The 22,779-nt window shown below is 37.2% G+C and overlaps 1 protein-coding gene across 1 annotated transcript in view; it reads left to right on the top strand.

Annotated features, from left to right (window-relative positions):
* The window catches only part of CEP128 (centrosomal protein 128), a 437,527-nt gene that overhangs the window by 401,248 nt on the left and 13,500 nt on the right, over nt 1–22,779 (top strand). Inside the window, exons 21-22 of the mRNA XM_060293645.1 lie at nt 11,671–11,748; nt 14,978–15,091. Coding sequence (XP_060149628.1) covers nt 11,671–11,748; nt 14,978–15,091 — 192 coding nt within the window. The remainder of the gene's footprint in view (nt 1–11,670; nt 11,749–14,977; nt 15,092–22,779) is intronic.

The raw sequence follows: 22,779 nt of genomic DNA, 5'->3' as shown, positions 1-22,779 counted from the left end.
TACCTCAGCCAGAACAATTATCATTCCTTATCAGTGTTCCATATCAGGACCCTCTGTTCCATGTTAAATATGGAAGAGGCAAATGTGATTGCCTGCTTTGGCATATCTTGAGGGCTTGGGGCAAGGGCCTTGCAGTATTCAGGGAAATGATTAGCGTTTCTCAGTATCTGCCCTGTGACCAGTGTCTTTGTGGCCTCAAGTGGCTAAGCCCCTGTCAGCTCATCCACAGGAGACAGTTTGCTGTTCACATCCCACATTTCCTTATTAGGACATTATTAGGCCCACAAAAGATTTTATTCTCATCTTCCTCTCTTTTACTCTGTCTGGACCATTCAACTCAACTTTACTGTCCCTCGTTTTCTTCCATTTGTTTATTTAATTTTGAGTGTTTAAAAACATTCACTGTCCCTCAAGTCAGGTTTTAAATTGTACTTTTAGAAAATAATTTGTGCTACATATATGTTTCTACAACATTTATAAGTTCTAAATGAGTATTTATTGATCTTTGCGTTGAGAAGGTTTTTTGTTGTTTTCTTTTCCCCCATAAAACTAAAATCTATTGTGTATAATAGCAAGTACTCAGCCCTGGAAATTAAGGAAGAATATAGTCCTGCCTTTAAGAAATTTGCTGTCTACTGAAAGGGACAAATAGACAGGAAGCGATTAGGCAGGTGATAGGAGGCATGTGTGTGCATGGGAAGCTCTGAGGATGGGTACCCAACACACACTTTAGGAGAGATGTTCACGGAATAATCACTAGTATTATCGTTGTAACAATAGCTAGTGTTTATTGAGTGCTTACTAGTGCCCTTCCCCATTCTGAGTACTTTACATATGTTAATATATTTGATCCTTAAAATAGTTCTACGCTATGGGTGTTATTATCATTCCTGTTTATAGGTGAAGAAACTGAGTCCCAGTGCAGAAGGATCAGGAACTTCTGTAGGCACACGTGGCCAGTAGGAGACTAAATCAGGGTTTCAACTCGGACCACTCAAGAGGCCATGCTTTTAACTGCCATGTTAGAGGAGGTATAACCAAGCCAAGTCTTGCAGAATGACAATCAGTGGGCTAATTTAAGCAGCGTGTAGAGGATATTCCAGACAGATGGGCCTTTATGTTGTCGACTGAAAAAACAAAACAAAACAAACAAACAAAAAAGCACAACCTAAAAGTCGAGAATTATGTTTTCTTTGGTAATCTTACTGAGGACTATATAATTGGGATATAGGCTCTCAGATAGCTCTGAGGAACTGTTTCAAAGAGGTAAGGAAGGAGCCAAGATATATAGGAGTTTTTGCTGGGGAAAAAAAAAGAAAAAGTCAAACATCGAAAGATTGCTGCTAATCACAAAAAACAGCCATCTCAAGTTAATGATTTTAGTGTTTTTTCTATGTATGGGAAGATGAATGAGTCCAGGTTCATTGAAATTATTGCTTAGATATGCATCTTAACTATCTAGGGCCAGTATCCTGTTTATCTCCATCCTGAATTCCCCTCAGGGCACATCATTGGAGGTGGCTGCATTGGCTGATGGATTGCTGGCAAGGCTACATTTGTTGTTTACCAGAATGGCAGCAACATTTGTTTGGTCCACAGTGTGCAAAGTCATGATGGCACAGAAACTTTGACAGAAGCAAAAATATAGAATAGCATTTATGGTAATAGAACCAGAAGCTAATTAGCAGCCTCTAGATGAGGGCAAAACTGTAAAATCTTTTTTCTGTTTTAATTTTTTTTTAATTAGGACAGTTATAAAATGGAAAAAGAAAAAAGAAAAGCAAGTTCTTTGCCTGCTTTTGGAAGTATCTGATCTAAAAATACAAAATGACAAATATTTGGAGTTAGTAATTTGATAGGGCAAATACCCAAGATGACAGAAATATCTTTCTTCCTGGTTTCCTTATGCAGTCATTGACTTTGCTTTCTGCCACAGAAGAATGAAGGTTTTTCCACCCCTCAGGTGTTCTTGGGTAAATAGTAATCCCTAAATGGTTTTCTCCTTATTTTACTTTCTCTTTATAGAAAGCCATTTTTCTTACTCTTTCCAACCTTTCAAGCTCCCAACCTACTATGGGAAGAAGTTAAAGCTACAGCAGACTAAATCTAGAGCCAGAAGGGCTCTTAGAGATTTTTAGATCCTTCTTTCCCATTTTCCTGATTTGGAAACTGAGATCCATGGGTTAAATGATTTTCCCAAGTTCATATAACTGGTAATGGCAAACCTGAGATATAACTTTTTATCTCCTGATTGCTACTCAGTGATCTTTTCCACTGTACCTTGCTGCCTCGAATATATCTTGATGTCCTGAAACAGAAGGCTACCACAAATAAAAATATTATCTGAGTAATCTAAATAATCTATCATTATTAGAGAAACTATTTTGTGGACATTTAAGACATTTTCAGAAGTTTATGGTCAGAATGACTATTCTTGAGATGTAAGAGTATTGGGGGTAAATCAAGAGCTTTAGATGTGGCACCATTGCCCTTCTGGGGTTTCAGTACATTCTCCCAATAAATTTCTCAGGGAACTCCACCCAGATGGTACCCCTGATGTGGGTCTCAGAGTTTCCACTGCTCAGCAGGTCCCCAACCTGGGAGTGAGCCGCCTTGACCCCTTCTCACAATACTCCCAAACTCCACCAATTCTTCCCTTGCTTGGGGCTCAGGGGCCAGCAGTCTGCAAACAGCATCAGAAGTTCCTTTTAGAGCATGTCACTCCTCTGCTGAAAACCCTCAGAAGACCTTCTGTCTCATTCAGAATTAAATATACTTACTTCACTGTGGCCTAAAGGCTCTGTAAGATCTTACCATAGGCATCTTCAGCCTCATCTTGGGCCCTCCCTCAGCTCACCTGTAGAACAGTGTCTGCTATAGAGTCAGTGTTTAGTAAATGCTTGCAGATTGAATAAATGGATAAATCCCTCCCCTTCGTTGAGTAAATTGCATTCGTTCACTCAAGAAGCAGTTATTGAATACCTTTTCTGTGGAAGCACTGGGTGGACTGTGGGTACAGTGGGGAACAAAGACAGACATTCCCCACCCGGAGGATGCTTACTGCCCAGTGTCAACACAAGCATTAATTAAATAACCGCACAAATAAATGGAACACTAGTACTCTAATACTTGTTGCAAAGGAAAGGCTCATGATTTAACTGAGAACTTATTTGACAGAAATCAGTGAAGGCATGGGTGCCTTCCCTGAGGAAGTGATGAAAGATAATAAAAATTAACCAGTTCACTTAAGATTTATACATTTCATTACAAATTAATGTAAATTTTACATTAAACATATTCAAGTGGAATTAATGGTATGCATGCTGAAGTCTTTAGGGTAAAGTGTACTAATGTACACGGTTTACTTTGTAATGCATCCAAAAAATAAGTTGGGTTAATGGATAGACGTGGGGATGGATAGATGAATATGTGATAAAGCAAATATAACAAAATGTTAATAGTAGAACTTAGGTGGTGGGTATTTGTGTGATCTCCGTAAATTTCTTTCAGATTTCCTGTATGCTTGAAAATGCTCATAATGTTGGGGGGAAAAGTTTTAACCAGATAAGGAGACTGCAGGGAACATTCTCCACCGAGGGCACAGTATGTACAAAAGCATTTTGCGTGCCATTACAATTCTATTATTTTTATGTTTTGGATGATGTCTTTAGAACAGTAATGTATTTCTAAATATTGGATATAGTTTTAATTAAGTTTGCCTTGTTTCTGCTTTGTACTCTGTTGACTAATTTTTATTAGTAATTTTAGATTGTCAAATTTAGATTGTCACTGACCTCCTTTTCTCCATTTGAGAATCCTTGAGCTGACAGTATTTCACAGAATCAGGGTTTTTTTTAATACTATTTAGAAAGTACTTGACAGTTTTCAATGTACTTTCACATTCACTCTTACTTGATTATCACAGTTACTCTATGAGTATGGGATAATAAAGACCATCATTATTTATCCCCATTTTGCAAATAAAAGACTGAAGCTTAGAAGGGCAGGGGAAACCACAAAATACAATTAATGTTGCTGGAACTGTGCATCTCCACAAATGAGATAGGCTGACTTCTGGTTCAGCATCCCTTCCACCTCACCACTGTCCTCCATCAGCCAGCTTGAAACACGTGACTGGGACCAGTAAATCCCACAAACATAGTTTCTTTATCTGCCACCTTAAGCAGAAATTGCTAAACTCTGTCTCTTTCAGCAAACACTTGCTTATTACTGTTTGCCCATTATTAACATGCAATCACATTTTGGGGGCAAAAGTTCTTAAATTTCTTCCCTTTGTTGAGGGCATTTAGTTTTCAATTTTAAGAAATGAAGTGATTTCACAGAAATTAAAGTGTGGATCTCAAGACACTCCTCCTTATAGACTGGTTGTAAGGGCCCAGTTCGTTATCTAGCATACAGAGAACACTAAACTAGTCCTCACTATTCTTTGTGTGTTATTTTTCCTTTATATCAGGAAAAATATTTAAAGAGGGGATCTCAAGGGGAAGAGATATGTTTCTTTATTCCTTCTGTATTCCTTTCTCCTTCAGCTCATTCTTGGTGTTCTCTTATTGAAAAAAAATCCCCAAATTAAGCTAATAATAAGATAACTCATCATTTGGTTATGTCTAGAAACAAGAAAGCAATAACCTGGAATGACAGATTCTGTACGTTTTTTATAGTTCTTCACTGAAAAAAATTACTGTGAACGAGAGTTGGAAAATACCTAGAAAGTCTTCTTTATTCAAATTTTCTAGTGAAGATATTCTACCTATTCTCAAATTTCATAAATTTGTGCTTTTTTAAAGGAGATCTTCTACCATGTTTGATTAGAATGGTATTATATGAAGACAAATAGAATTTGTTGTTGACAAAAGTCACTGATGCCATATTGCCACATTAACTGGTGGGGTTTTTTTGTTTGTCTTTTTAACAAGCCTTATGTACCCTCTTACCCTGAGACACATGTAAACACTTCTAAGTGGGTGTCTGATTTTTAAAACTCTCTTAAAGTGAAGCCATACCCGGCCTCTGTACCCTGACACCAAATTAAATCTTGGAGACAAGAGTTTTGGGTGAAGTAGAAAAGAACAGCTTTACTGCTTTGCCAGGCAGAGGGGCCACAGCGGGCTTGTGCCTCAAAAACTGTGTGTCTCAACATGGAGGCGATAGTGAGAAGTTTCACGGTAATGGTTCAGAGAGGGTGTGATCAGCTCGCAGACACTCTTCTGATTGGTTGGTGGTGAGGTAAGTGGGAGTTAGCATCATCAACCTTCTGGTTCCAACCCGTCTGGGGTCTGCCTGCTTGAGAGCAGCATACCATTAATTTCTCCCACCTTGTGGGGCTTTCAGTATCTGCAGAACAGCTCAGATATTGTTATATATGTATATCCCTTAATGGGGAACAAGAACCCTGCCCCGAGGCTGCATTTTTGTTTCTCTTGACTGTTCCTCCCTTGTCTCCACATCCCCTCCCTTCCCTAATTAGCAACTGTTTGAACCTTCTCACTGGAACTCAGGGAAGGTCATGGAGGCTGAATGAAGCCTATTTCCTGTTATCGAGACATGGAGGACACAGAAAGGCTTTTGTGCCCAGGAGCCCCACAGGGTCCTGCTTGGTATCAAAAGTACACAATCTAGAAATAGAGGACTCCTCTGATATTCCAAGAAATCCACATGACTTTGAGCTCTGAGGCTCTTTGAAGGATGTGTGTCTATGAAATGACTTTGCCAGCCCAGCCTCTGCTACTTTTTCACTTGGTTCCAGCTGTCATACAGTTTGGATGAAAAGAGGACCCTGTGAAGCCAATATAGCTGTGCTGGATCTAGTCACCTCAAGTGAAAAGGCAGACAGTCTCTCTTTTTCATGATCTCACTCTTCCTCTCCTTCAAACTTGTTTACTCAGGTCCTTTTACCATCTTTCAGCCATTTGTCAAAAAAGTTTTTAAGTGAATCTCTTTCCAAATGAAATGGAATTGCATTTTTGAACCCAAATAAACTGCTTCATAACCTCATGTATTTAATATCTATATAGTGCCAAAAATGCACACACATTTTTAAAATAAAAATATAGACACCATATCCTTTATGTATCATCCAGAACCTCAAAATATATGATTTCAATAGCACTATAAGAAAATGGTGGTTGTTATAGGTTAATAAGAAAATAACATGTACATTTTTACAAAGAAAAGTATATTCTGTTTCGTAAGCTTACTCTACAGGAGACAGGAATCTAAGAATTGCAGTGAAGCCCCTTCTAATTTCTAATAGCTGCTACTTATGTTGTCATACTATATTATTCAATTTCCCTCAAGTCTGAAGCAAAGGAACACCTAAAGAAAAATATACTGTGGACCAGTACAAACTGTTCAACCCCACAGCAGTTTGGTGTGTGTTGAAGATTTTGGAATAGTAAAATTGCCAGCTGATTCATTGCCCCTTCCAACAGGTATCTAAACACGCCCGTACGCACAGAAGCCGGAAGTCCTAACAGATAGGACTTCTGAATTTCACTGTTGTTTCCACCACTGGATCTTGCCCTTAGTCTAGAGAAAATAAATGAAATAGCAAACTTTTGCTTCTAGGTTTTTAATACAGAGGTCAAGATTCAGCGGGTTGATTAGAACACGGTAACTCTGCCTTCGTCTTTATGTGGCCAACATTTGTTGAAGCACCTCTTGTGGACAGATGGTGTGCTATCCTAGTGCTAAATGTTACAAAAAAAGAAAAGGGGGTATTAGTATCATAAAACTCAATCTCATACCTAACGTCCTCTAATCAACAGAAAGACTGTCCTGACCCCTTGTGTGTGTATATATATTGGATGCATGGTCTTGAGCACAGACCCTTCAGCACTGGCAAGATGAAATTCTTCCTGGGTTCATCTTAAGACTTCTTTTTCCAGAAACAAGCTCATCAAGGACATATCTTCAAAATTCTAGCTGCTAAGAGTTGATAGCTAACAAGGGATTAGGAATTTACCTAAAGCATGCACTATTATAGCTACTGGTTGCTGTCCTTTTCAATTGGTGATTTGCCATGAAAATATTTATATAATAACACTGACATTTCTGCATTCAGACTGCTTGGATTTGCATACCAGTTTTGCCACCACATGACTGAGGAAGTTATTTACACTTTGGTCCTCAGTTGTCTCATCTGTAAAATGGGGATAACCTTAGTATCTACATTATACAGTGGAATGAGGATTAAGAATTGGATTCAAAATTGAATTACTTTTTTTTTTTTTTGCGGTACGTGGGCCTCTCACTGTTGTGGCCTCTCCCGTTGCAGAGCACAGGCTCCAGACGCGCAGGCTCAGCGGCCATGGCTCACGGGCCTAGCTGCTCCGCGGCATGTGGGATCTTCCTGGACCGGGGCACGAACCCGCGTCCCCTGCATCGGCAGGCAGACTCTCAACCACTGCGCCACCAGGGAAGCCCCTGAATTACATTTTTATAGTTAGTCTTTCATTATCCTACTAAACAGGATTAGGAGTAATTGATCATTTGCTTCCTAGGCCAGTGGAAGTCCAGCTCCTTAAGCCTCTGAGATAAAGCAAGTACTATAATCAGCGTATTGTATCAGTTTTTTATGAAATGGAGTCTTAATTGTGAATTTCTCTGTTTTCAAATTAGATATGAAATTTATTATCTTGTAACATTTTCAAAAGAGAAACACTCTTTAAACCCCTATGTGAATGTCCAATTTAGTTCTTCTAGAAAATTGATATAAGAAAATTAAAGACAGGTTAAGCACCTGTCATTTCCTGGTGCCATTATTCATAAACTTGAGAAATTGTTCCCTTAATTCTACCAGTGGAGACTTATATGTGCCCTTTAATGCATTTGACCATGTAAGGCAGAAGTAATTAATCAACTTAAAAAATAAAAAGTTTCCCTGACTGCATGAGATATTTTGCCCTAGGAAATAGCATGCAGTAGGTCCTCATTGGCACCTTTAAAATCCAAGCAAGTTCCCTATTTAGACTTCCCATCTGCTATTAGTTCTTGTCTCTCTAGCACAGTTAGCTTTTGGGGAAAAGTGAACTTGAAATGCCATGTAATGCGACAAGACTCTAAGCACAGGATGCCAGCCAATCTCACATTAAAAAATAAAAGACGGAAAAGAAAAAAAAAAGACGGAGTTTGAACGTGCATATGCATACTTTTTAAGTCTATATGACAACGTGGTAGGTTTAAGCACACTAACATGCATATAGAGGGAGAGAAGGCCAGAAAATAAACGTACTCTCCAAGTACCGCTTAATCATGAAATTATGAGACCTGAGGTGACTGCAGGCCTGGACTCATTATCTTCATTACTTTATGTCTTATTGTTGCAGATGCCTTAGAAATCTCAGCATCTGTACGTGTAATTTCCTTAAAATAAATGCAATTAACTTTTTTCTTTGTATAATTCTTACATCTTTTACATATGCATATTCTCCCTCAGTAAATTTAAAGTTCCTGCAGAAGAGAAAGTGTGCCACCTACGTCTTATGGATCTTTCTGTGGTATCTAGATATACATTTGGTGTTACTTAACTGACTAGAATATAAGGATGAAGAGAAGGACATGTGTACCAGAAAGTATTTCTGATATTGAGCAAGATATTGAGAAACAATCCATAAATGGAATATAAAATAATCACATCTACAATAGATGAAGAGAAAGTATAAAGATGTTAATGGAGACGCGGGGGGTTAGGGGAGGGAAGTAGAAAAATAACCGGTTAAGAAAGAAGAAGCCAAGCAAATTTTTAAGGTTGAAGGTTTACTCAAAAAAAAGTAGCCGTTTGAATATGTACCCCCAAAACATAATCAAATAGAATAAACCAGTATGTGTAAACATGCTAGGAAAAAACCTTTTTAATGCATCACCTGATTGATTGAAAATTTTAAGCAAAAATATTTGCATAACCTGCCGGCTTTACAGTAGGGAAAGAGATCATTTGCTTATTTTAAGATCAAAATAAGTATAACATATTTAACCCAGGTTCAGAGGGTCACTTTTGAATGAAAAAAATTATGGGATGAAAAAAAGGAAATAAAGTTTTAAAACTACAAGTTGTACCGAAACCATTGTTTATGAAGAAGATTTTATCCAATGCATAAAATTTTGCTTTAAAATCACCATGGCATTGATTTGGATTTTACTATTCAAGGGCCAATATAATTCTTGAGGAAAGCTATAATTTTACTATTTAAATGAATATAGCACATATGGTGACTAAAACTACTAGTTCTCCTAAATCTACACATTAGGGCCTATGTTAAGAAACATGTCATTTTTTTAATTGAAGTATAGTTGATTTACAATGTTGTGTTAATTTCTGCTGTATAGCAGTGACTCAGTTATACATATATATACACATTTTTTTTATATTCTTTTCCATTATGGTATATCTCAGGATATTGAATATAGTTCCCTGGGCTCTACAGTAGGACCTTGTTGTATATCCATTCTGTGTGTAAATAGTTTGCAACCACTGACCCCAACTTCCCAGTCCATCCCTCCGCACCCCCCGACCCCATCCCTTCAACCCCCGGCAACCACAGGCCTGTTCTCTATGTCTGTGAGTCTGTCTCTAAGAAACATGTTATTTTGATTAATCTTTCCTATTCATGAAATAATTAAATAATGCTATTTAAAATGCATGGCAGTTTGAGTTGAGCACACGCCACAAAAAAGACTAACAATGTAAGTGTTAATCGGAAGGAACAAAATACTAAATCTTTTAAATGGAACTTGAAAAGGAAGCTTAAGTGGAACTTGAAAAGTTATGAATGTGAAGAAACAGCACGTACAACTTCCAATTTCAAAATGGCCAAAGTAAGGATGTTTCTACTACTCTCTCAAAAATCACATTAGAAGAATACAAATATGAAGAGATAGAAACGGTGGTTTACATGTTGACAACTAGAAGACATCTATAATGCCAAGTCAAAGAACATCGAAAGAAAAAGGGTAAAATGCCTCATGACAGACGTGAAACCCAAATGCCTGTCAAGGGGATAGCTATGGAAAGCAAATTTTATTCACCCTGTAGAATTTCTGAAAGGCTTTTGAGCTAGTGGTACCCTTTGATTGCAGAAGGAGAGAGTGGAAATGAGTACATTGAAAGTGTCTTCAGGGAAGAGTTAGACCCTCCACTGTCTGTCTCCATCCCTGCTCCTCCAGAAACCCTGCAGGAGATGTAAGGCTATGCTCTGGAGAAGCTCTGGATGGGAGGTGAAGACAGAGCATCAGGGTGAGATAGGGATAGGAAGAGTAAATGAAAGTGAGCATACCAGACGATAAGAACACCAGTTCCTAACCCAGGCTAGTTCCAAAAAAATTGAACTCCCCTGAGAAAAAAACCCTGGTGCACATATAATTTGGAGCCTCCTCCCACCAAAAAAAAAAAAAAAGAAAAGAAAAGAAAGAAAGAAAAAGAAAAAAAGCCATTTGACCACCTGATTAGCCTATCATTAAGTTACATAATTCTCAGGTATTGTTTGCAATAAATTCTATGCTATGCATTGGTAGCTAACAAACCATGTAATCTTATGGCTTAGCACCATAAAAGTTGATTTTTCACTCACATTAAGTCCAATATGGTGGGCGGCTCTCCTCTATCCTGTAGCTCTGCCGTCTGGAATATGTGGCCTCCAGGGTCCTTATGGCAGGGTGTGAGGTGGAAAAGGGAACACACAGACTCTTAACTGTCTCAGTCCGGAAGTGACACGTGTCACTTTCATTCATAATCTATTGTGCAAAACCATTCATGTGGGAGATGTAGGGGAGTACATGGAATAGTGGGTGGTCACTAACTTCCTGATAGCTCTGTGCAAACTTATGTCCAGGTTCCTGCAGGACACTTTCTTCCCATGCACAGCCCTAGGGTTTATTTTTTATTTCATTGAATAATTACAATTCGTTTTAAATGTAAAAGCTACTATCTGTGTGCCTACCCTGTGACAGGACTAAGAATACAGAGGTGTATATGGTACAGTCTCTGGTCTCAAGGTTATTCTACCATTTAACCTCTTAGTTCAACATTTGCTTTGAAATAATTTTCAGAGCGTTCCCTCTTAGTGGTTATATCAGTATGTGTAAGTCAGTGACTAGCTAATCAAAGACTGTAGAAGTTATTGATTTGTAATCAACAGGACCTTGTGTCCCTGTCGCACATATTTAATCTCAGATTATTTCTTCCAAGTCTTTTGAGAACTACTCTTTTCCTTTTTAACTAAAATAATTGTTGAGAGCTCTTTTCTTCTTTATAATGGCAACATGTGAGGATCTCTAATATGCTCCATAGATAAATAACTGCAAATTCATCTATTTCTCAGTATTACCTTATGATTTATTTCTGATGTTCACTGAAGCAGGTTTTTAAATTAATATGAAATTCTCTATAGAAAGTTTGATAGTATATCAGTTGCAAGCAGTTATCTAGGAGGAGCTTTATATTCAAATCAGTCTTGCAAATGCATCTCATATTCTTCTTGAAAAAATTTTTTCTCCTCTAGATACATTTATCTTAGACATACTATTTGTTATTTGACTCTCTAAATCTACAGCTTGAACTGCTTATACCAGTGGTACAACTGATTTTTAGTACTTGGATTCTGAAAGTATTAATCAATTTTTCATCATGTTTGCTTGCCTTGTGTTTTCTAGAGTACCCGAGTGGCCTTAGACCATCTGGAGTCTGTGCCTGAGAAACTGAGCCTACTAGAAGATTTCAAAGGCTTCAGAGTGAGAAAGAGTTTGGCTTTTCTCTTTCAGTATTTTTATCTGAGTGAAAGCACTTGACATCTTCCTGATGTGCAAAGAAAATTGTAGGGAGGGAGGAAAGACCATAAAACATTGGGGACTCTTAACACTCAGTCTTACCAGAGCTTATTGACATTTCTGAAGCCAGCATTGAAAATAGTGGAACTTACATATTAGCACAATATAGGAAAATAGAGGCTTTTACCCTATTACCAGAAGCTCATTTGGCCCCCTAAAGCTTCAACTGTAATTTAGAAAAACCTAAGAATTAAAAGGAATTACACATTCCTTTTAATTCTTTTAAAGGAATTAAATGACTTTTTTGATAAACAATTTTAATTTATGAATTATCTTTTTTTAAATTATAAATTTCCAGAGTACTGTTTGTCTTAGAGATACAGTAGTGCACAGGTTATCCCTGTTCTACAATATATGAATTCAGATCCACATAGAATTTTAGATTTTATATCCAATGTTATTTATTGATAGAACTCTAACCACAAAGGACTTTATTATCAAGCCAGTTAATTACATGTCGGAATTTACCTACTGTAAATATAACCCTGCCACCCAGTCCTGCCAGACAAGGTCCAGGCCAGACAGCACATGTCCCCATAGGGGTGCATATGTAATGGACAGTTTTAGTGATTTGTAATTTCTTGACCCTGTATGAACAAACAGAGATGAGAGTTTCTCTTTGAAAACCATTTAACTGTTTATTTCACGTTTGCTTTAAAATATAACTTATATATAGATTCTGCTTAACTCTAACATATTATTTGAGGATATAGTGAGTAAGAAATATAACCAGATCATGCCATGTTGATTTATTAGAGGTACTGATACGATGTAACTTTCAAGGTCTACACTATCTTAAAATTTCATTAAGTGTATTTTGCTAGTTCAGTAACTAAACATTTTTGAGTGGGATCTAGGGTTGAGCTGACACATCTAGAAATCTAGAATATCACTTATAGAATAAAGCCAAGTGTTTCTAGTATATTTTACTAAAGTTTTAATTCTTTCTCATGATTTAATTGCATATTTGCAGTCTAAATCTTTATCAAAGAATTATGAAACCAGTGTTCAAGAATTTCTTTTCACCCTTATATGACCCGATATGGAAAGCAGACAATATGTTACACCCATGTCCTTTCCACTTTTTTCTTCTTTAGCTAATAGAAGTTATCTAAGTGAATGAAGGGCCGGCACCAGAAGGTATTAGAAACAAGTGGCATTTGCCATTGAAAAACTAATGCCTGTCTTATACCAGCATAAAAAAAATAAAGTTTAACCTCCAGTGACAGCTCATTTTTCCCCCAGTGGTCTACATTAAACAGAATGTTCATAAGGGTAATTTAAAAGTTGTGTTCTCTACTATTGCCAAAAAATTTATTATTTTTTTTCATCTTATAGGCTAGTGATTATCTACAAATCTAGCTTATATGTGCACACACTCACATAGGAAGGTGCCTATATAGTGAAATTTTTAGGGACAGTGTTTTTCAAATTTCAGAATTGTACTTTCCAGTATTAGTCATTAAAATTGAAACCTTTACCTTTAAAAGGGAAAGGAGTTCGTTAGCAAGTATTATACACTGCTATGTGGCAGGCAGTAGCTAAGTACTTTACATTACATTTCTTCAAATCCTCAGAGACACCCTATAGATTGGCATTATTTTCCCCCATTTTACAGCTCAGGAAACTGAGGTTTGGGGTATGTAAATTAGAGAAATCTACGATCTACTTCTCTGTGTTTACAGCAAAGCCCATCTGCTTTGCCCTACTGCCTGTAGCTTGAAACCCATTCTATATGTACTCTAAAGCCATCTGTATGATTAAAAAGAGGTCATGTAATCAATTTAATGAAAACAACTAAACATAGCCTTAAATAAAAATACATGAAGCCTTTAGGTTATTAGACATAGATTATATTTTTCAAAACCCAAAACTTTCTAAAATTCAGTACGCTGTTAACAAGAGTTCAAAGACCTAAGTTCTGGTCTATGCTCATGCACCAGACAAAATCACTTAATATCTCAGGGAATATTTCCTCATCCATAAAATATGAGAGACTTGAACAATATTATCTCTGTCCTTCCTCCTCACACCGGCATCACTAGCATATATGTGAAAATGCATTTCACATACTTTTTTGGCAATACTGTAGTCTATGACTCTTAAGTATGAATCTAAACCTCAACTTATTTAGATGGTTTTGACTTTATTCTTATTTAAAGGTGTCATAGTCTCTCTCTCTCATTTTTTTCCCCCTTATTTTGAAAGAAGTGATTCAACTTGACAATCCTACATTTAAACATTACATATTTGATATGGAGGAGAGGGAATAGAATTGGGTCCCAAGCCCAGTTTGCCGCAAATTGCCTACCCTTGGACAGGTCATTCTTAACTTACCTGGGCTGTAACTTTTTTTTTTTTTTTTTAATAAAAATGAGAACTTTGGAATTCTAATACCCCTTCCAGTTTGAACATTCAAAAAGTTCTTTGGGGCTATTTGGGGAACTAAATCCCATAGATGATTTTTCTTACATATGAAAATCAGTTGCCCTAATTCTACTCTAATTTCTTCCTAATTCATAATAGAAATGTCTAAAAAACTGGCTGTGGTGACTTATTTGCTGTGTTCTATCCTCTCTCCCCGGAATGAAGGAAAAATAGAAAGGAAGGAAGGCAGGCCCTGGAAATTTTTTCTGTCTTAATTTATTACCTGACTTTTTTTATGCTTTTGAGGGCCGATGAGCTATCCTTAGGTTTAAAAATCTACGTGATGTAATAGTTAAAAGTCAGAATGTTGAACAAAGAGTATATTTTGATGCCAGGTACTATTCCAAGGGATCATATATAACATCCAAAAGTGGCATGGTATCATTAAGTTCCATCTTTGGACAACTCACTGTTAATTAAACCTTTTTCCCTTCCTTCAACTAAAGGAAGGAAGTCGTTTCAGATTGGCATGGGGACTAGCAGTGAAAAGAAATGCAAATAACCCATGTGGGACCCTGTTTTTATTTTTATGATAGCATCCAAAGTGATCGTTTCCTTCTTTATCCTTGGGAACCTATGATTCCTCTATATATCTCTCTAAACGGCTATAATGATTAATCATCTACATATCAAAACTTTCTTATTTTAATTTCAAGCACTGGTTTTTCTTTCATCTACCAGTTTAGACCCTTTGTTGTTTTTGCAGGGTTCGCGCAGTTTATCTGACAGAATTGACGGGAGATATTCTAAGTACGGAGTTCACAGAGAGTCTCTTCAGCAGCGCCTGGATGACACCAAGTACAGAATCCCAAGCTTCAAAGTAATGCCCTTTATATACACTTTCAGTCTTTGGGCATTATTCATGTTTATGGCTACAGCTTTCTAAGTAGCTGCCGCAGGTTTTGTGTAAGGGTACTAATTATAAAAGAAATTTCTTGATGTAGGAGATAGATTTTCAATTCTGTAGAAGTAGAAAATAAAAATCCAAAGACTGTGTTTATAACTTTTTCCCTGAGAACTCACCTTTAAGTTTATGCCATTGTTGCTTAATATGTTGTTTGTCTATGGGAATTGATGCTGCTTAAGAAATCCTGAGCCAGGAAACCTCTGGTCTCTTGATTGGTCAGAGGCTTAGTGTGGATGGTGGCCCCTCTCAATATGTAAGTTCAACTACTCTCGGTGCTGAGGTCCCCAGTAGGTGAAGTAACATATAGTATTTCATAGCGTTGGCATTTATAGTCATTCCTTTCATAAGAATAAGAACTCCATATTACTACTTCAGCCTATGGTTCACTAGTGTGGAATCAACATAGGAGAGTGGGAAGATCTGACCATATTGACAAAAAGCCTACCATTCCCTAGAGTCTGTCCAAGACCCAGGGTGACTTTAAACTCATTTGACCCTGAACAGTTATTAGCCTAGAGCAGGGCTTCTTAGCCCTGGCATTAGTGACATTTGTGCCGGGTAATTCTCTGTTGTAGAGGCTGTCCTGTGCATTGTAGGATGTTTAGCAGCATCCCTAAGAATCTACTTACTAAATACCGGTAGCATTCCCCATCCCAAGTTGTGGCATCTAGATGTGTCTCCAGATATTGCCAAACATCCCCTAGAGCAGCAGTCCCCAAACTTTTTGGCACCAGGGACCAGTTTCGTGGAAGACAATTTTTCCACAGACAGGGCAGGGGGTGGGGGGGGAGTGAGGGATTGTTCAGGCAGTAATGCGAGCGATGGGGAGCAATGGGGAGCGGCAGATGAAGCTTCACTTGCTTGCTAGCTGCTCACCTCCTGCTGTGCGGCCCGGTTCCCAACAGGCCATGGACGGGTACCAGTCCACAGCCCAGGGGTTGGGGATCCCTGCCCTAGAGGGCAAAATTGCCCCCCATCGAGAACACTGACCTAGAGAGAATCCATCTATATTCTAATGTACACTCCAAGTCGATTTAGAAAATAAAAAAACACTAAAGGTTCTTTTGGCTTTTTTATATTCTTACAAACTTCAATATATATGAATATTCATTACACTGTATATATTCACTTATTTCAGCCAAATATAATTATTTTTAAGATGCTTCTTGCCTCCTCTGAATGTAATTGGATAGAATGCTCAGTGGATATAAAGACAGTATTCATTTACATAAGTCCTCCCTAGCATGCTTAAAATGAGCACTTCACTTCTCCATCTCAAACAAAAATTTAACACAGTTATGCCATGTTATTTATACCCTTATTGTAAAGAGGGCGTCCTGGGGCTTTGTGCTTTTTTACCTTTGCTTTTTATATTGGTATTATTTACTATAGTAGTGACCTTGTTGTCTCATATGGTGAATTTTAAATTGTCTTCCAACGTTCTCATCAGGTCCCATATACTCAAGCATTTCTCCGCCGCTGAGAGGAGTGCCACTAACTTTAAACAGAAGTGAAAGGCTTAGGTAACAAGAGCTAATAATAATAACGACTCATTATTGAGCATATATTAGAACAAACTACATAAAATTGCTCTTTTTGTATGTGTCTCATGCTTTATGTGCATTACCTCATTTAATCCTCACAGCAACCCTGTCAGTTGGCACCATTATTTTTCCATTTTTACCATTGAAGAAAACGAAGTTATAGGGCAGTTAAGTGGTTGAATCAGGGTTCAAACCTAAATCTGCCTGGCTTCAAGAATCTATATCCTTGAGCAGCAGGCTATTATAGTATAAATTTCCTTAATTCCTTAATTTTTTTAGAAGTCACCAAATGTAGGGACTACATCTTTAATAAATAAAAGTCAGTTGTCTCCAAAAGTACATAAACACATTATATGCCTCTTAATTCAATAGAGGTCTGGATGCAAATGAAGCATTAAAAACATTATTTCCCAATACAGTTAGATCCGGTATTAGGTAAGTCAGTGCTGTCTAGTGGCACCCAAATTGCTATAAATCAATGCAATTTCCATAACAGCATATGGCAAAGCTATGAATGTTTAACACGTTCAGCCGGTAATCTCATTGGAGTTCTCTTTAAAATTACATTTGCAGCTGAAGAGGAAATCAAGCCTGGTTTGTGAGGCCAACACTTATCAAAATGAGAAATAAGGTTGAAAATTTTGCAAATAGACAGTACAAATATAAGGAAGAGCCACAAAGCACATTTTGTGATGACGTTGTCCCACATTAATACTAAACATTTTTAAATGTTAATCCATTTTACTGATGAATATGTAGGTTACTGTCATGTGTAGCAGAAGTCTGGCCTGAAATAATGTAGTGATCTAATGCAAAACTCATGAGAATATCACATCTTTTGTAGTCATTGTTGAGAAAAATGTGAGAACGCATTTTTGTGAATTGTAGATACCAATGATCATTTGCTTATATGCTTTTTATGAAAATAAGTTATTTATCAAGAATGAGAGGGGAGGCATGGATAATCAGAAAAGCTACCTCTGATTAACTATGGACATCTTGAAGAAAATAATAAGAGGCATTGAGACTCTTTCTATCAAGGGATAAGGCGTCCCATTTACTACATCAGTTTCATGTTATTTCAGCAGCTCTTGACTTCTGTCATATTTTGCTAGGACAGAGTTCAAAGAAAAGGCTCTTGAGTTCATTGGTTCTACTATAAACTCTGGTTCCAGGAAATCAGTTAGTGTAGGATTCAGTTTAATGCAACAGACATAGACTATACAGATACTATATTGCAAAAGCACTGCACTACCTGTTGGAGGTGGGAGTGGCAGGATGTACAAACATGCAGAAGGCATGGTCTTCAAGTAGGGAATAGTAATCCAGTCATCTTAATCCTTATAGGTAATTCTTGCACAGTTGTTTGAGAGCACAGTTTGGCTAACTACCACCCATGGGCCAAATCTTGCTTGCTGACTGCTTTTGTAAGTAAAGTTTTATTGGAATACAGCCACATTTATTTATTCACGTGTTGTCTGTGACTGCTTTCATACTCAGTGGCAGAGTTGAGTAGTTGCAACAGAAACTGTATGGCCCACAAAACCTAATATATTTATTATCAAGCCCTCTACGGGAAAAATTTGCCAATTCCTGGTCTAGAGGAAGGAGAAATTACCAATCTACTCTTACTTCCTTTACACATTATGTAAAATATTCTCTTTTCTTTATTTAACCAAAACATACTACCCAAGCTCTTTATAAAGTCATAATACTATCCATTCATTCAACAAATTTATTGAGTTTCAGCTATGTGCCAGGAACTTTCTAGGCCCCTGGGACTCACGTCCGTGAACAAAACAAAGATCCCTGCCTTTTAGAGCTTCTGTTCTAATTGTGAGATGTTCAAGTTTGTTCTCGTTGTTGTTAAATACAACATTCAGCAAACCTTTACTGAGTTTACATTGTGTATAAAGCGTTGTGCTGGAAGCCGGAGAGGATGATGGCATAGTAAGAAGAGCCATTGTCAGTCCTTAGGAACTCAGAGTCTTCACACAGACAACTGTAGTACAAAGGAGAAAGGGGTACATGCTGTAAGGGTGACCCAAAAAAACTGCAGTGGGAGTTCAGAGAAGAAAGATGCTCTCAAGTCTTGAAAAGAGGCTTGTGATGACAAGGTACAGGGAAAAGGATCACTATTAGCATTACAGTTGTAGACCCCTGACTGTATTACTGTTAGCAGACAAATAACTGTTAGACTAGCAGAACTATATTGGCAGCTGGCTGCTCTCATGTCGTTGCTGATGTCAGAAGGCAGTGAAACATCCAATATGGCCACACTGCTGGTGGAGGGGAAGTGTAGCAGAAAGTGTACAAGTCAGGTTCTCTTTCAATCCAGAAAGAGAACCAACTCCTGCTGTTTACTCCCATGGCAATCACCAGGACCAAATGATCAGATTTCTAGAAACCTATTGAGAGTTTTAGCAGGACCAATGTCCACAACTGCTGAGAGCATAATGTAATATTGTACTAAGCTTACCAAGTTAACTGGTCAAAGCCTGATCTAAAAGTTTAAATTTAGAATTCAATTCAAAGCTGAATCTGACCCAGATTGTCTCTGTGTAGACAACAGAAACATTTCACAGCTTCTCGTTCATGAGGGCTAACTGGGTTTCTGTAGGACATACAGACTTCCTTGCTGTCCCAGCTGTTTCAAATAGAACAGAATGTTCAAAAGTCAGCCAATAACACAGCATTGCTAATCTGAATTCACGAAAGAGCATGGTTTGGTCCAAGATATTCCCATTTGCTACCTGCCCTTTTTGCTCTCTACCCATGCTAAATATATGGTTTTAATTAGCAGTGGATTTTTTAGTAAAATCACAAAAGGCATATTTTGTTCCCATCCTTCCTCCTCCTGAAAAAAAAATCATGATTTTCAATTTCCAGTAGAAGAGTTCATATGCAATTTCTTTTTAAAGAAGCAGATTTTTACAGGATAAGATGAGGTAGGTGAGGAAGTGTTGATAATGGCTTTCAGCACAGGTTTTGAAGCCAGAGTTTGCCGAAGCCCTTTGTCATATTTGTTCAATGTAAGCATGTGTATGCTCTAAGAATGTGCTTTGCTCCTGGAAGCTATTTCTCCCTCCTTGAATCTCTCCGTGGTTTCTTTATGCTTTGCTCATAGCAATTACTGGCTGTTAGCACTTTCTTTCTAAGGTCAGCTATTTCTGTATATATCTTAAATCTTCTACAATTGTAGCTTCTGAAGCACGCCATGCATAACTCCTCATGCAATTCAAGACTGTAGGTGATTTTTATTTAATGACTACTAAAATATATCACCAGTGTATTATTCAGATAATTTTACAAATATTGCTTGGGAACAGTAGTAGCAATCATGGGGGAATTTGAGGGAGCTTTAACCCCACAATACCCCAGTTATCTCATTTATAACCACCTCTCTCCATGATTTGTTAAGAAATCCCATGTAATCTCCTACGTAAATATAACTCCATGCTTCCCCCAACCCCAAGCAATTTTGCCATCCTTTAAGCCTCTCCTATATACAGATTTAGGGTCCAACACTAATCTTTAAGTTAACATAAAAGAAATAGTAAGATAACTATAGGTAAATACTGAAATCTGGGAAATGCTATTCTACTGGATTGTATGATTTTTGAGGGTAGACACTGTCTGCCTTATCTTCGGCTCCAGAATACACAATTCATGCTAAATTGGTGATTAAACTTTCTTTTTTCTAACTTTAGCCTTTTATGGAATTCTAACAAAAGTTTAATTGCTATTTTTCCAGTAATGCTTAGATGACACATCTGAAACCTCGTAGACAATCAAATCATGCTGAACTCTGAAGCAATTTTTATGCTTTTGAAGTGATCCAGCCATAATATTTAACTAGTTGATTACATCTTGCTCTTTAAAAGTTAAACAAAAGGTTGCCAAATGAGTTGGTATTTTTCTTTGGTATAAAACCTGAAAATAGCAATGGATCAAAAGTGCTTATTTAGGAATCAACATGGGTACTTAGATGAGCACATAACTCTACCAAACCCAGTTCCCCTAACAAGCCACATGCTTTCTTCACCTTTCTCAATAATTTACTCAACAAGAACATTAAGAAAGGAAAGATTATGAAGGAGTTTAACTATAAAGATACCATTGTTAATCATGTCAAATTCAAAATTCTAGATATGAATACTAGATACATAAGGAATACCAATTAAATGTCTTATTAGTTTTTAAATAAACATGTTATAACGTATTCATCCAAACAATCACTGTTTCCTTTGAAATAGTCACTTCAAGAGAGGAAGCACTGATTCCAGTGAGGCACCATCATTATAAAATATCTCTGCATCTCTGCTTTTGTTTCTTAAGTCAGTGACATCTTTTTGCGTATCCTTGTTTATGGCAAATTTCTACCCACTACGAATATATTCAGTTTCTGAAAATGGATTAAAGTCATGTAGAGCCAAGTCCAAAATGAGTAAAAAAACAAAACAAAACAAAAACTGAGTATGATCTTTTTCATTAGTGAGTCATTAGTAATATTAAATTTTATACCATAAAATAATCAATTGCATAAAGGTAAATTTATCAAATTGCCTGATCTAACACGGTATTTTCATGAGTCTGTTCATGAGCGTGGCTTCATGTTTATAGCATTATGGTATAAATTTGGAAAAGATAGTTTGCATAGTTAGATGTACTGGTTGTTCAGTGGTTCTGCTCGGGTAGATTAGAATTAGAAAACGTTAGTGCTGAGAAATCTTAGGAGATGATCTGGTCCAGTGCCCTCATTTCCTTATATGAAGAAACAGAGAATGTGAGAGTGACAGTCTCCTTCTTCCCAACTTCCACATAGCAAACTTTCATTTCGGTACTTTGGTCAAGAATAATTATATATGATCATTATTGACTTTCTTAATGCAAATGGCACTGTGCTAAATTGTGGAATATTGGGATGGGTAGGTAGAAAGAGGTGATCAAAGCCCCACCCTCATGGAGGTAAAATGCTATATAATAGCAGCCGTGCAGATTGAGTTACGGAGGGCAGACTTTAAGTAAACTGTCTGTCCAGATTGAAGTTTCAAATAGGAATAAAGTTTACTGAGGAAGTGGTTAAGCTTTTTCGAGCACTGATGGAGAATTGGGAATTAAGAGTGGGGAACAGTGCATTGTTAAGCTAGAGACAAATTCAGGAAAACATTTCTGCCACAGATTCAGAAACACATAAGTGCTTTTTCCTTTTCTCTGGGGGAAGAGTTGGATAAATTAAAATCTACAAAAAATTAAATGCATCGTTTGTCTTATAAACTTTGAACTTAGAGTATTTCTGAGAGAAAAATACTTGGTGGGCATCATTAAATATTAATCATTAGAGATCAGTTTAGCAAAAAGATTTAGTTGGGTTGGAACAACTTTTAAGAAACCAATTACAATGTGGGTTATGAAAGAGAAGTGGAAGAAACCCAGGGAAAATATTAGAAAATGCAAGTTCCTTCACCCAGTGGAATTTTTGCAGGGAATTCTGGTTAAATAGCTTGTTGAGACTTAAGACAGAAATAAAAATAGGTCCCTGTGCTAAGGATATAAGAGTTGGCAAAAAGCAAAAGCTAGGATTATTAAAATTGCAAAGAATCTTCCTTTTTAACCAGTACTTCCTTTTTAATATTTAAGTATTTAACTGAAAAACAGGTAGGAATTAGAAAGAAACAGTCATCTTATGGTCACCCTGTAAACTTTACTTAGATAGAAATTCCACAAGTTAATCAATGTATAATTGGAGAATATGAAGATATTGTTTTCATATTCTGATATGTTGATTGTTCAAAGGGATCGTGAAATATTTTTCTTTTAGTATGTTCTTTCAGGGTTCATTTCATTAGTTATCTTTCAAGGTAGCATTGGGGATTCTGACAGTCTTTTGAAGACTTAGAAAATTTGGGAACTTAAAGACATACAGCTGACCGTTGAACAGCTCGGTAGTTAGGGGCACCGACCCTCCATGCAGTGGAAAATCAGACTTGTAGTCAGCCCTTCACATCCACAGTTCCGCATCCACATTTCCACATCCTTGGGTTCAACCAATAGCAG

This window comes from Globicephala melas, chromosome 2, assembly GCF_963455315.2.
Source record: "Globicephala melas chromosome 2, mGloMel1.2, whole genome shotgun sequence".
In the NCBI taxonomy this organism is placed as follows: Eukaryota; Metazoa; Chordata; class Mammalia; order Artiodactyla; family Delphinidae; genus Globicephala; species Globicephala melas.
This window is presented reverse-complemented; position numbering and strand designations above follow the sequence as displayed.